The sequence below is a fragment of the Apiospora kogelbergensis genome (assembly GCF_038363985.1).
Source record: "Apiospora kogelbergensis strain CBS 113332 chromosome Unknown utg000001l_segment0_segment0, whole genome shotgun sequence".
Lineage (NCBI taxonomy): Eukaryota > Fungi > Ascomycota > Sordariomycetes > Amphisphaeriales > Apiosporaceae > Apiospora > Apiospora kogelbergensis.
In genome coordinates this window covers 1,052,412-1,064,583 of record NW_027117418.1, presented here as the reverse complement: position 1 = coordinate 1,064,583, position 12,172 = coordinate 1,052,412, and the positions used below count along the sequence as shown (strand labels likewise).

Sequence of the window (12,172 nt, the reverse complement as noted above, 5' to 3'; positions counted from 1 at the left end):
AATACTCCACCGTGCCGCTGTATATGTGTGTGCGTGTATACTGAAGTCGCATCGAAGCGTCTCATGATCAATCCAGGCTCAAGAGTCCCACATCCGTCTGTCCCATCCATGGTTGCCTCCCAGCCCGACTTTCTTTTTGAAGAAGGCTTCCCGGATGGTTATCGTGAGTGCATGGGGGAGAGGTCACGGTGCATGGATTTCGCAAGCCATTCGGATGTGTCTTCGTGAGAAGTGGGTTGTGAGGCTTGTTGTGTGTGAAACAATGGCCAAGGAGGTAGGGTAGGGAGGGGGGTCAGGAATCGGGTGTCCTTCCTTTATAGATGCTCGTCCGTGTGCTTGCTTAGGTGACGGACGCCCCCTTTCCGGCCACCTTCCTCTCTCATGATTTCTCTTTCTCTCTCTGTCTCTCTGTCTCTCGCCCTACTTTAGCCATGCATTGCATAGATGGCATAGAGACCCACATCTTACATACATACACGCGCAGGGAAACAAGGTGGACTGGTATATGAAAGTATATTGCCTTTGACCCACCTATCAAGATTCCTGGGTTTAGGCTACCTTCGATCAGCGGCAAGCTGCCTCCGAATACAAGCCCCCTTTCCCAGTCACCAATAGGCAGGTCCCTTATGAGTCGGGTTACTCAAACAAAGGCGTGATGACATACCCGCATGGTGGCCCGCCGGGTAAGGGGAGAGGGGGAGGAGGGAGGTTTCCGGTGATCTAGCAATGTAGCGTACATGATGGAACCCAGTCTCGGCACATTGCAGAAAAAGGGGCGGCCGCCGGTTGCTCGAGGGATTGGCTAGTTTTCCTTCTTGCAGGCAGAGTCCGCGCGTTTCTTACCTCGTGGCTAGGCCTTGGCGTACATAAACGACGCATCATAAACGAACGACACCAGTCACTCACTCAAGCAGTGATGATATACGGATGTGCCTGTGCAAACCTAGAAGTCAAAACGGCGGTATATTCTTGCCCGCATATACGGGCAGTGGTCGGCGGAGTAGGGGGAGATTGGAAAGGCCGTTGGCTCGGTGCAAAGCAAGCTTACGAAGAATGGCCCCGAGTGCGGGAGATGGGTGGAATGTCACCCGTGGATTGCTGGGTGGCTGGTAGGTTCGTCCGCGCCCGTCTTCTTGGATCGGTGTCGTTTCAGAGTGCAACATGCATGAACGACTGCCCGGACACCACTGGTCGTTGCTGGCAAGCCCAAAAACCTTCACCCCGCATCTGTAGTCCCGCTGCCATCCCAACGCTGTTATGACGGGTGTTCATTCTGTTCCGATCTGCTTCCTCGTTGGTCAATTCGCAAAAGCCGGGCGGCACTGTAGGCGCGTCTGGCTCGCGACGATGAGCACGGCATGGAGATTCTACGGGCTTCGGGCGGCTCAATCAAGTTAGAGGTCAACATCCTACACCACCACAAGTTAACGACGACAACGATGACGACTTTGTTAGACCATCGAAGATGCGGCAGATGAATACCGACAACCAACAGTCAATGGCTATGGACCAGCTCCCCTTGAATGCAGTTCTATCGGAGTACCGAAGTTGTCTCCCCTGTATCTACAAGGGGCGCCGAAGTCCGTATACGATGTCTCGGTCTTTGAAAGCCTACACCGAGGACTCATACTAGCAAAGGTCACACGGTCAATCAAGGCCGAAGAGGCATAGTCAAAACGGTCAGATACCAGGGATACCTGTCAGTCAGATATCACAGCAAGTCGTGACTCAGGTGGCATACTGTGTGCTGTAACACAGCACCGACGAGGCTTCACCTTCACACCTGGATCCATGTTTGTGGCAAGCCATTGCTAATTACTGCCGGACTTTAGGTAGCGACAGGTAAGGAGGAGTCAGTTTCCTCTGATATCGGACGCCAGTAGTCAGAGCTCGCGTTTCGGCGGTTTAGTTGCACCTTGCGATGATGCTCGGGCATGATGTACGGTGACAGCGGTGGATCGCCAGTGTCGTATGAACAATCTCCTGAGATGCCCCGCCGGTAGTCACCGTTGGACGCAGCATACCATGCACCGGCAACGTTCGGCCCTTACATGCCCTTTTCTTGGCCCGCATGATTAGACCAGAGACCTACCGAGGGTGGAATCAAGCTTCATTGTCACTTGTCCGACATGGCCGCGACAGGAAATAACCGTGCAGATCTTGTTGTATACCGGACTGAGAATGCAAAGTGTACCGTTTGCAGAGCCGACAGAGAACCTCCGTAGCCCGTCCGGTACAGTTGCATAACAGCAACACTTGGTTGTTCCGGACTGGTTGGTGTAGGAACTCCTTTTCGTGAGAAACCATCAAGTACAAGAGGAGAGACTTTGGGGCCAGGCATTGAAGTATATGCGCATATCGGCGGCTAAAGAGTCCCTCGCTGTGTTCTCAATCGGTACTGCTCCACGGTCAGTCTGTCGGACTGTATGAGGGCTAGGTGGGTCTTTGGAGCTGTGCCTTACGATGTGAGATGGGGATATCCGAAAGACTATAGTCCGGCCCGGAAATTGGACTCTTGTTCCAGATGACGATAGCGTGCCGGTCTTTGGACAGTCTGTCCTAGATAGTGGACAATGTCTGCTCTGCAGTTCTCTTAAATCGAGTCCAGAGCTCTTTTGTGGTGGAAAAAGTTGATGGAACAGTTGGCCATGTGACGGCAGGAGAACCACGCTTGATATCCACGACATGACAGAGCTGGTCAAAAGAGGGTGTATACCGTTAAGCGACAATCCTTGATCAACCACACCAGGCGGAACGCATCGAGCACCCCCAAAGGATGCGTGGAGATAGGAATCCCTACTGTTGGAAACATTTCGGAAGCCGATAGTTACATCGACAGTACGCCCCGGGGACCTCAACTGGCCTACAGATCCGTGGATGTTGGTTGGCGATGCCAGGAGATGAAACGGCAAGGACAAGTCACCTACCTACACACTGAAACGAAACCCGGGGCTGAACGGACAGCTGGAATTCTCGACTCGCTTCTTGGCCAATGGTATATCCAGTGAAGTCCGAAAGGACACCTCAATACATTCGACACACATACTCACACACACACATTCACTCACTCATTCACTCACTTACTCACTACCAGATAACATGTGGCCTCTTGATTAGTGATTGACCATCAAGATGCATCAGTTCCCATGTACACGCACAATATGCTCACGATGCAACCCACAGCTGGAGACAATGAGGCTGAGGGACAAGGTAGGACCAGCATGGCGACGACAAATCAAGTCCACTGGGTCACCTTCCCGCGAACCGACACAGCCTTGCAGACGGAGTCATATTCTTCAACAAAGCGACGACGCCACATGCAGCATGTAAGTCGCCGCGTTGTACGAGGAACCCGAGGAGTCACTGAAGGGGGATAGTGGTGGATTGTGGCTATCTGAGATGATGCGTCGCGGCGCAATCAGCTGTCTGTCTGCTATCCGGAGGCGACAAGACGAGGAAGAGGAATGGTCAAGGAAGAAGACATTCCGGTAACCGAGTGAGTAAGGGTTCACTCTTTGGTTGGTCGTTCGGGTATCTCGTCTTTGGTTCGGGACCGAAGGCAATTGAAATCGTCCTAGTGTAACCAGGGGACCAGGGCAGGGGCAATGCGAGGAGGGCCACCAGGTAACGTGTAACCTCACCGGCGATGTATGTCATCATCAATTGTTTATCATCATCATGACCAATCTCGGGGCTTGGAACAACTCAATCAAACAACAAAAAGGACGGGCAAACGGGGCGGCTTGACGCTGGCGGGGAACGCCAATAATACGGCGACGACAAAGCAATTCGTGGGTGGGGATGGACACGATGGCGTCTCTCTCGCGAATCGCTTGGCTTGGCGTACAAATGGTGGACCGAAGTCGACATGAATCCCACCGGCGGCCCAAATACCGACCGGTAGAGAGACATGGGGCCATGAGGGGTAAGGATCTGCGACTATTCAGGCACAAGACACATTGTTGAGACCGCTGATTTACACCACGAAATAAGGAGGAGAAAAGGAAAAACACAAGACGGACGAGGAGAGAGGGGAGGAGAGGGAACAAGCCATTCTCCACGCTGGTTGGTCCTGAGAGCTCAATGGTGAGGCTGCCTTGGCCGGTCCATTGAACGAATCGGTGCGTGCCACAAACACAAGCTGTATACCAGGGAGGCTATTTTGGACGACGGCGTCGATGACCTATTCTTCGCTTCCTTGCTTTGTTTCCATCCGTCTGTCTATGCCGCCGGTAGTCGGCTTACTTACTTACTGGCCTCTGCCGACTTCACGTAGCTTACTTGCATATACATGTTACACTGGCCACTGCATACACGTATATTTTCTTCTTTCTAGAAAAATGCACCGAATCCCGGCTTACTCGTCGGTCGTGAAACGGTTGACTAGACGAAAACTGTTTGTGCGACGGCCGAGCGGGAGAGGTTGAGAGAGAGCGAGAGCGAGCAAGAAAACAGAGTACGACGGAAGCTTTGTCCAGCAATTAAGCAACAAGTCAGCCGAAGCACGAAAGGGATCAAGGTACGCACATAAGGTTGAGACATGTTCAGTCGATGCTGCGGTAGACGGGAATTAAAAGAAAGGCTGGCCAATGGTTGACCGAGGGATCCAATCGACACGGCGAAAAGAAAGGAGTACTTCTGCATACGTACTCGATTCCTCTCGATTGACTTGACCGTAGCTGAAGCCTGAGAGGTGAGGTGTGTTATCTATACGACATACATGATATCGGATATATACTTGCTGGTAAAAATAAACGGATGGCTCATGCAGACATTGCATATCTCCGCTTACACAGCATACCAACAAGCTCCCCTTCTAGACTCGACGGGTCGTATGGAAAAGGCGTGATCCTGGGAGGCAACGCTTTCTCGAGGTCTGATCTTTTCCCCGTGCGCCTCTAGATCTGATACAGAAATAAACCTTACAGTAGTGTAAAGGACCTAGCATTGGCACCCAGACGGCTGGGTAGACGGGCAGCAACCCGTGACCGGGTGACACAGATGGTTTTCGTCATGCTGATCTTGGACGACCACGACGACTTCAGATGTTGGAACACTGGGCATGTAGTCGAGATGGACACGACCCAGCAGTTTCGTCTGTGCGCATTCAGGTACAGGAAGCACACGATTGTATTGTACGCGAATGCGTTGCCCTGTTGAACCCAAAGTGTTTTTTTTCTTTCGCTAGCGGTTGCCTCGCCTAATAATGGCCAGCCAGGCCAGGCCAGCGGGCTATCCGATGCTCCTATTCCCGTCTTCGGGGCCCGAGGCCATCATCGTGACATTGCGGGAACAGACTGGTTCAGGTGAGCGCACCCTTCTCTTTCTTTCGCAATCACTTGACATGGGCGAGCGAGCATGATTTCTCAGCATCCTCATCGGCTCAGTCTGGTACGGCATACTATGACGCGGACTATCCAGCTATCTCAGCGGCTGGCCCGCAGCCCGACATCTACCTGTGGCTTTTCTGCGGGCTCGTTCTCTCAACGTATGTACTTGCTTTACATGCATACTTGCTAGCGTTCCGTCCAACAAGCGTGCAAGCCGTTGTGAAACATACGAGACTGCATCGTTTCCTTGCAGCGCCCACGCCGCACCAAAAAAAGGCTCTCCCTTGCCGTATCTGTCTCGAGGGTTCGAAACTCTGTCTACCTTGCCTTATCCATCATATCTTTGCTTTCGGTTGGTCACCAGCCGAGTTGACACTCGTCGCCGGTGGCGTCCCCGATCAGCCCGATGCAATGCAACAAAAATACCCACGACCGCCTCGCTGGTATGATGTTGCCAAAGAGGTGTGTATTGTGTTTGGATGATGGGGGTGGAGGGAGCACAACCACGGACATTTCTTTCTCACTGCTTCTGGAGATGAAACCAGGCAGGCAGATAAGATGTCGTCGTATCGCAGCATACCTACATATCTTACATATCTTACATGCTTCGGCCACATGGCTTTCTGTTGATACGTACATTGACACACGGGAGGGGGAGGTGTAGCCGTATCTGTCATATAATCACAACAATAAGAATGGCAATATAACTAGCACAACAGCATTGAATAGTGGGGTGTCGATCCTGGGGGCAAAGAACTGGGGCGTCCAGAGTCAGGCGCCCAGTAGATCTGATTGGGGATGGGGGTGGTGGCCGTTAGCATGGCCGAGGGGGCCCTAGGGGATGTTGGACCGATAATCTCAGTCTGGACCGAGACGTGCAGCAAAGCCGTACTCTAGCAGCATAGCTTAAATTTGGGTACATGCACCGACGACAACACACCCCCAAGCACCCAGCACGCAGGCTGGGTGGGATAGGGCTAGGGACAGGGGCAGGGGGTGCCTGCCAGTTAGTCGCTCTATTCTCCTTGGCACCTGGAAAGATATCCCGAAGATTTGATGGATTGTAAGCAATCATGCAAGCATCTACTGGAACTCAAAAATCTACTTGCGTACCGTTATCGACATGGCCTGGCCTATACGGCTAGCAGCCCCGCAAGGAAGATAGGCCAGTAGGTACTGAACCTTAGCCGGTTCTTCAGCTCAGGCACATAGAACATGCCCACTGCACGCTGCACAACCCAAGACCATGACCTCAAGTCGTATCTTCTCTTCTTCTCGGGACCAATTAGGTTCGGGCGATGTTGTTCTTGCAAAGAACATGCCTTTTCTTCCGCTTCGTCATGTATCCAAATGCTGATTACGCTCGGCACCCTTTTCCAGGTCACAGCAGCCCTCATATTCCTCCTGCACATCCACATCCACACCCGCACCCCCCTCTCCCCCCACACACACATAGATACACATACACACATTCTCACCCATATATTGTTCATCTGAGATGTAGGTGGGTAAAGGCTGCCTATTTGCTATCTACACGTGGACAGGTAGCTGAGCAGTCTCATGTCATGAGGGGTGAGCGACTGAGTGCTGGACTTACATGGAGCGAAGCAACATGTGCCTGGAAAGGGCCATTATTCACACCCACCCACTCGTTCGCTTCGTATCCGTACCTAAGTAATTGCCTAAAAGAGTAGCCAGTGGCCTTTTGCCAAATCAAATCATGGCATCTATCTCTTTGCAGACAAGTTGGGCCAATGGCTTACTGAGCTGGGATTGCCGCTCAGATCCCATTGGGCCCCGGTTTTCCGTTTCGAACAATGAGAATTCAGAGTTTGGGGCTCATCCTGGCAGAGGCTGTTTTTTGACTGTCCTTGACTGTTCTTGACAGGGCTACAGGGGTAGGCCGTCGTAGTGGTAACTGTACATTGCATAGTCCCTATTCTTCTTCGTTTTGGTCGGTCAATGTCTCGAGCCAAGCACCAAGCCAGAAATGGGTTGCTGCTCGTCGCCCTCGTCAATTGTCTTCGGGTTACATGTATATTTGCCTGCATATGTATCATGTGTATGTATGTACGTAGGCAGCGGTCCTCCCCCCGCCAGTGTAGCCAACCAACTCAGCCCAGCACAGCGTCCAGCATCCAGCATCGAGCACACCGTCAGCAGCAGCATCAGCGGCATCAGCAGCAGCACCAAGCACACAACACACGCAGCTCAACCCAATCCCAACCCAACCCACCACCCACAGCACGGAAGCGAACAGAGGTCCTGCAGCAACGCATCCCGAGTGCCTGGGGCGACTGTGCGAGCAGATTATAGATCAAACCCAAACGCTAAAACGAATCATCAGCATCCAAGTACCCTTGGTCCAGTACGTACCTACCGCTACCGCTACCGCTACCGACCCAATCCATCCCCCATCCCCCATCCACCATCCACCATCCATCCTGGCGTTGGACATGTTTGGCTTGGCCTGGCCCGCTGAAAAGCCTCCCGCATTTGTGTGCTTGGTTGTACCGACTACGTACTTGACTTACTCACCAAAGAGTATCAGACACGCACTTGCCAGCCGCTTCTTTATTAAGAAACGGCCACTCCTCCATTTTCATCCTATAATCGCTTTCTACCTATGATGCCACTCTTTTTGACTGGGCTTCTTACGTATTGAACATTGACTTGCTGTTTTTTCACCTGCCGTTCGCTCTTATACCCTTTGCATCTCATCTTCTAGCTTTCGCCTGCGACTTGCATATAGAACCGACGAACAACCATCACGGATGCTGAAAAGAAACAAGTCAGCCATAACCACTTACACGTAAACATTCTTCGCGGTCCTCGCCATGGTTGTTTTCTGTGCCTACTGCGGCAAGCAGTTCACTCGAAAGGTCTGTGTTGTCGTTTTGTTTGCTTCGTGGCCAGGCCATCTCTCCGGTTGCTAACACTGGCCGTGTCTAGGAGCATCTTGAGCGCCACATACCACATCACACCAATGTCAAACCTCATCGTTGTCAGAGCTGCCAGCTCTCATTCGCTCGGAGAGACCTTCTTCAACGTGTGTAGCCCCTAGTAAAGACCGGACAGCGATGGGGGCGTATGAGGAACTGCAAAACTAACTGAACTACACAGGCCACTTCTCTACTTACCATGAGCAACCAGTCCTGGACACCAATCCGGGTGCACCTCCAACTGTGGTTGGGAAGCAACCTATTGCCTGTATGAATTGTGCACAGGCGAAGGTAACTATCGACTTCTATGTACTGCCCACTGAAATACACTGACAGGACACCACGAATAGACAGGTTGCGATAAACGAGTGCCGTGTGCTCGATGTGCCGACAAAGGACTGCCATGTGCGGCAAGGTTCGCAAGACGGTAAGTCACCACAACAATACATACCATCGCAGTGGATTCGACACTAACTCAAAGAACGATTAGGTCCTCAAAAGCAGCGTTACGAGCTGCTGCAGCACTGCAGAGCCAGCCGCCTGTACCACAAGCTGTAGCCTCCGCTACAATGAACCCAGCATTCATGGACCTCGACAGTAGCATGAAACAAGAAGCAAAGTCGATGGTTTCCCCCGACGCCATCAATACCATAGACCCTAGGATACAACAGAGTGAGAGCCCTCACAAGAACAACTCGCCGGCGAACTCCCACCCAGAGCCCGAGAGCAGCTTCCCATCACCGCATGCCAAAGTCGACCTGGATGAGCTCATGCTGGGTAGCGACTTTCTACACCAAGATCACAATTATAGCGATATGCTTGTTTGGCCCGAGTACTCACTGGATCTAAACGACATGTACTCGGCGACGAACCTACCGCTGGGGACAGCTGATGTACCTATGCCACCTTTTGCTGAGATGAGCGACGCCTCGTCTAACTCAGAACAGATGAGCTCGTCAAGGGGCTCTATCCACACCCGAAGTACGAGCACCAGCATCATGTCGAATGGTGAATATGAACCGACAGTTAAGCCTGCAGATGTAGCCGTTTCGAGTCCTACCGACACCACTGATCTCGAGGTTGTCCTCGCTGCTGAAGCTGCTTGGCCATTAGCCCGATGCACCCCGCCCGTGTATTCGGGGACTTGCCCTCGAACTGCCATCGTACACCTTGAGAGTCTGGAACAGAAGAGTAAACAGGAAAACACTTGGGAAACACTCGAGCGTCACCTCGAGCAAGTTGATTGGGATGCGGCCGATCTCGCCTCGGTCATCCCACTACACTCAAGGACCAGGGACAACATGCTGGCCATCACACAAAGTTTCTTACACAAGGCACTTGAGATACATCGAGGTGGCCTCGGCGGGTACAGCAAGGATCGATTCTCCGGTCCTGGCCTGGCCACGTTCTTGGTTCTGCCACCCTCTAAAATACTGGAATATTTCCTACGAAGTTACGTTCGCAGCTTGTCCTTTTTTTACTCGTTGGTCTCCACGGGATGTGTTGATCCCAATGAGATGGTCCAAAATAACAAAGCATCCACATTACTTGTGTTATTGATGATTGCACAAGGCGCTTCTGCTGTCCCGACAGCTGAAGCCAGAGCCTTGAGCGCCGGACTGGTTGAGACATGTCGCATCAGCCTATTCGACATTGTGGGTAGCTTGAGCATCTCCTATTTGAACAAGTGCTAACTTCGAGATCACCAGATCGAAAAGGATATTGAGATGTGTGCCGACCCCATTACCGTGCGCTGTTCTCTGCTGTTCACACTTCTTGGGGCCTGGAGTGGTGACAAATGGCTGAGTAAGTTGACAATATCCCAATATCGCCTGAGAAAGAAGTCAGTATTAACATTCTCTGAAAGTGGACATTTCCCTGGGCCAGCGAGGCATGTACTTATCTGTAAGTGTTCACTTCGAATCTCCCGCCTTTACCTGTGTCTAATACGCCAACAGATGTTGAAGCATGCAGGCATGTTGGATCAGCAGCCTGCAATGATACCGAGCTTTCACGGCTCGCTTGAGCTGCAGTGGCGAGACTGGTTAGCTCGTGAAACTCAAAACAGGTATGTCCTCAAGAATCGAATTGATATTACAGGCATGCAGCTCTGACGTTGCGTTTAGATTGGTGTACAACTGGGTCATGGTCGACCAGGAACTCAGCCTGTTCCATGACACCGCACCAGTATTGAACATTAGCGAGTTGTGCGCACCGCTCCCCGGCCCAGATCTTCTCTGGATGTCAGCCAACGCCGAGCAGTGGCAGCAGGCGATGCAGTCTGTTTACGGTTACACAACCAACGTCAACCCCCAGCTGCTCAACACGCCTTCCCTTAGTCCCTCATTGTACGACATATTCCAGGACTTCTTACACGAAAACCTATCACGAAGACAGAGCACCCTGTCTGCTCACCAGCTTCGCCTTCTACTCCACCCTCTGCAGAGCCTTCTGTGCCATTTGAGACAAATGCTATCGTGCTTCTCGGACGTGCTGAGCACACGCCGCACGACATCCCGGACAGTAACCAAAGCGTCCACAATGCTGCGCCTCGAGGAGGTCCAGGCGCTTCTGCAATCCTGGTACGAACTGTCCATAGTGGTGTACAACTCTAACCCTAGCTGCTCAGTCAGCAAGACCAACTTGGTCCTCTATCACCTGATCTCTCTGAACGCCGTCACCAATTTCCCAGAGATCGAGCGATTGGCTCGCCGAGAAGGGTTTGACGGATCCTACTGGGAACTTTCCCTCCGGCATAAGCGCTGCATCTACCAGCGTGAAGAGTCCATCTTCCATTGCGGGCAAGTCCTGCGCCTCGTCAGGACGATGCCTGCTGACCGACGTCCAACATGGTGGAGTGCCGCTCTCTACCGCGCCGCGCTGATTCTCTGGACGGATAGCATTTCTCGTCTAGACCCCAATTTCCAGAAACGGGATGAGGGAAGCCCCGTGTCCATTGACCAGGTCACCCCTGAAGACCCTGCTGTCATTGCCTACTTGTGGAACGGGGATGGGATTCCCGTCCTGTCGCGTGGCGATGGTAGTACCATCACCTTGGACAAGCCAGCTGACGTCTTACTCTACGCCGCCAACTCCATTGAGGAGGGCATTAGCTGCCGCCTCAGTGACGGTATCAGGAGGAAACTCCTCGCTTTGGGGAGCAACTGGAACACCAATGGGCTTACGTCAACCACTGTCCAGTGATTTGAAAATCACCATTTTCCTTTACATAATTCACCATATAATAGTGGCACGCGCTTGTGCTTGCTGCACACACAAGGCATGCACTGCCACGGTTCACACATGGAGTCCAGGTTCACCTTTATTTGTTTGGGGCTCAGGGGTTATGGGGGGATTCCCAGCACAACCGCTTTTGGCAATGGGATTGACTTCTTTGGCGGGGTTTGGTGTACGGGTGACATAAGACTGGCCACCCCTGAAGAACAGCAGCGCCGGATATGTGTGCATACGGATAGGACAGTAACATGATCCTCCGGGAATTCGGATCCTCTCCTACAGGCACAGGCACGCAGGCATACATGGATCTCTGTCAGCAAAGATCTGAGTCCAGGGCGTTATGGGTTTGCAGGATTTTTTACTTCTACTGTACATACCTTGAGGATAGAGAGATGCCTTTCTAGATACCATGATAACCTTTAATTACCAGGGAGAACCTTGGGACGCGAATCCTTTTCTTCTTAAAACTTTTGCGAGTTGCGATATGTTTTTTTCAACGTATGCCCTTACTAATCCTGTCACGCCGCCTAAACCTTTTCATCCTCAAGACTTCTTCTTGTTGACTTCTTGATTGCTGACTCAATGTTTCGGGAATACCATTCATCTTGACTAAGGTCTGTTTTTGTTCTGGCGATCTTACACATGCGCCCACACACACTCGCA

General features: G+C 52.0%; 1 protein-coding gene across 1 annotated transcript; it reads left to right on the top strand.

The window, feature by feature from the left end:
- Positions 1-8,316: 8,316 nt before the first annotated feature.
- Positions 8,317-11,476, top strand: PG998_000351 (uncharacterized protein; the record flags this gene model as incomplete). Its single annotated transcript, XM_066867169.1, has 8 exons — positions 8,317-8,379; positions 8,454-8,540; positions 8,609-8,699; positions 8,795-9,927; positions 9,982-10,078; positions 10,140-10,177; positions 10,231-10,340; positions 10,399-11,476. The coding sequence occupies 8 exons, from the start codon at positions 8,317-8,319 to the stop codon at positions 11,474-11,476; spliced, it is 2,697 nt and encodes an 898-aa protein (XP_066735584.1).
- Positions 11,477-12,172: the final 696 nt, after the last annotated feature.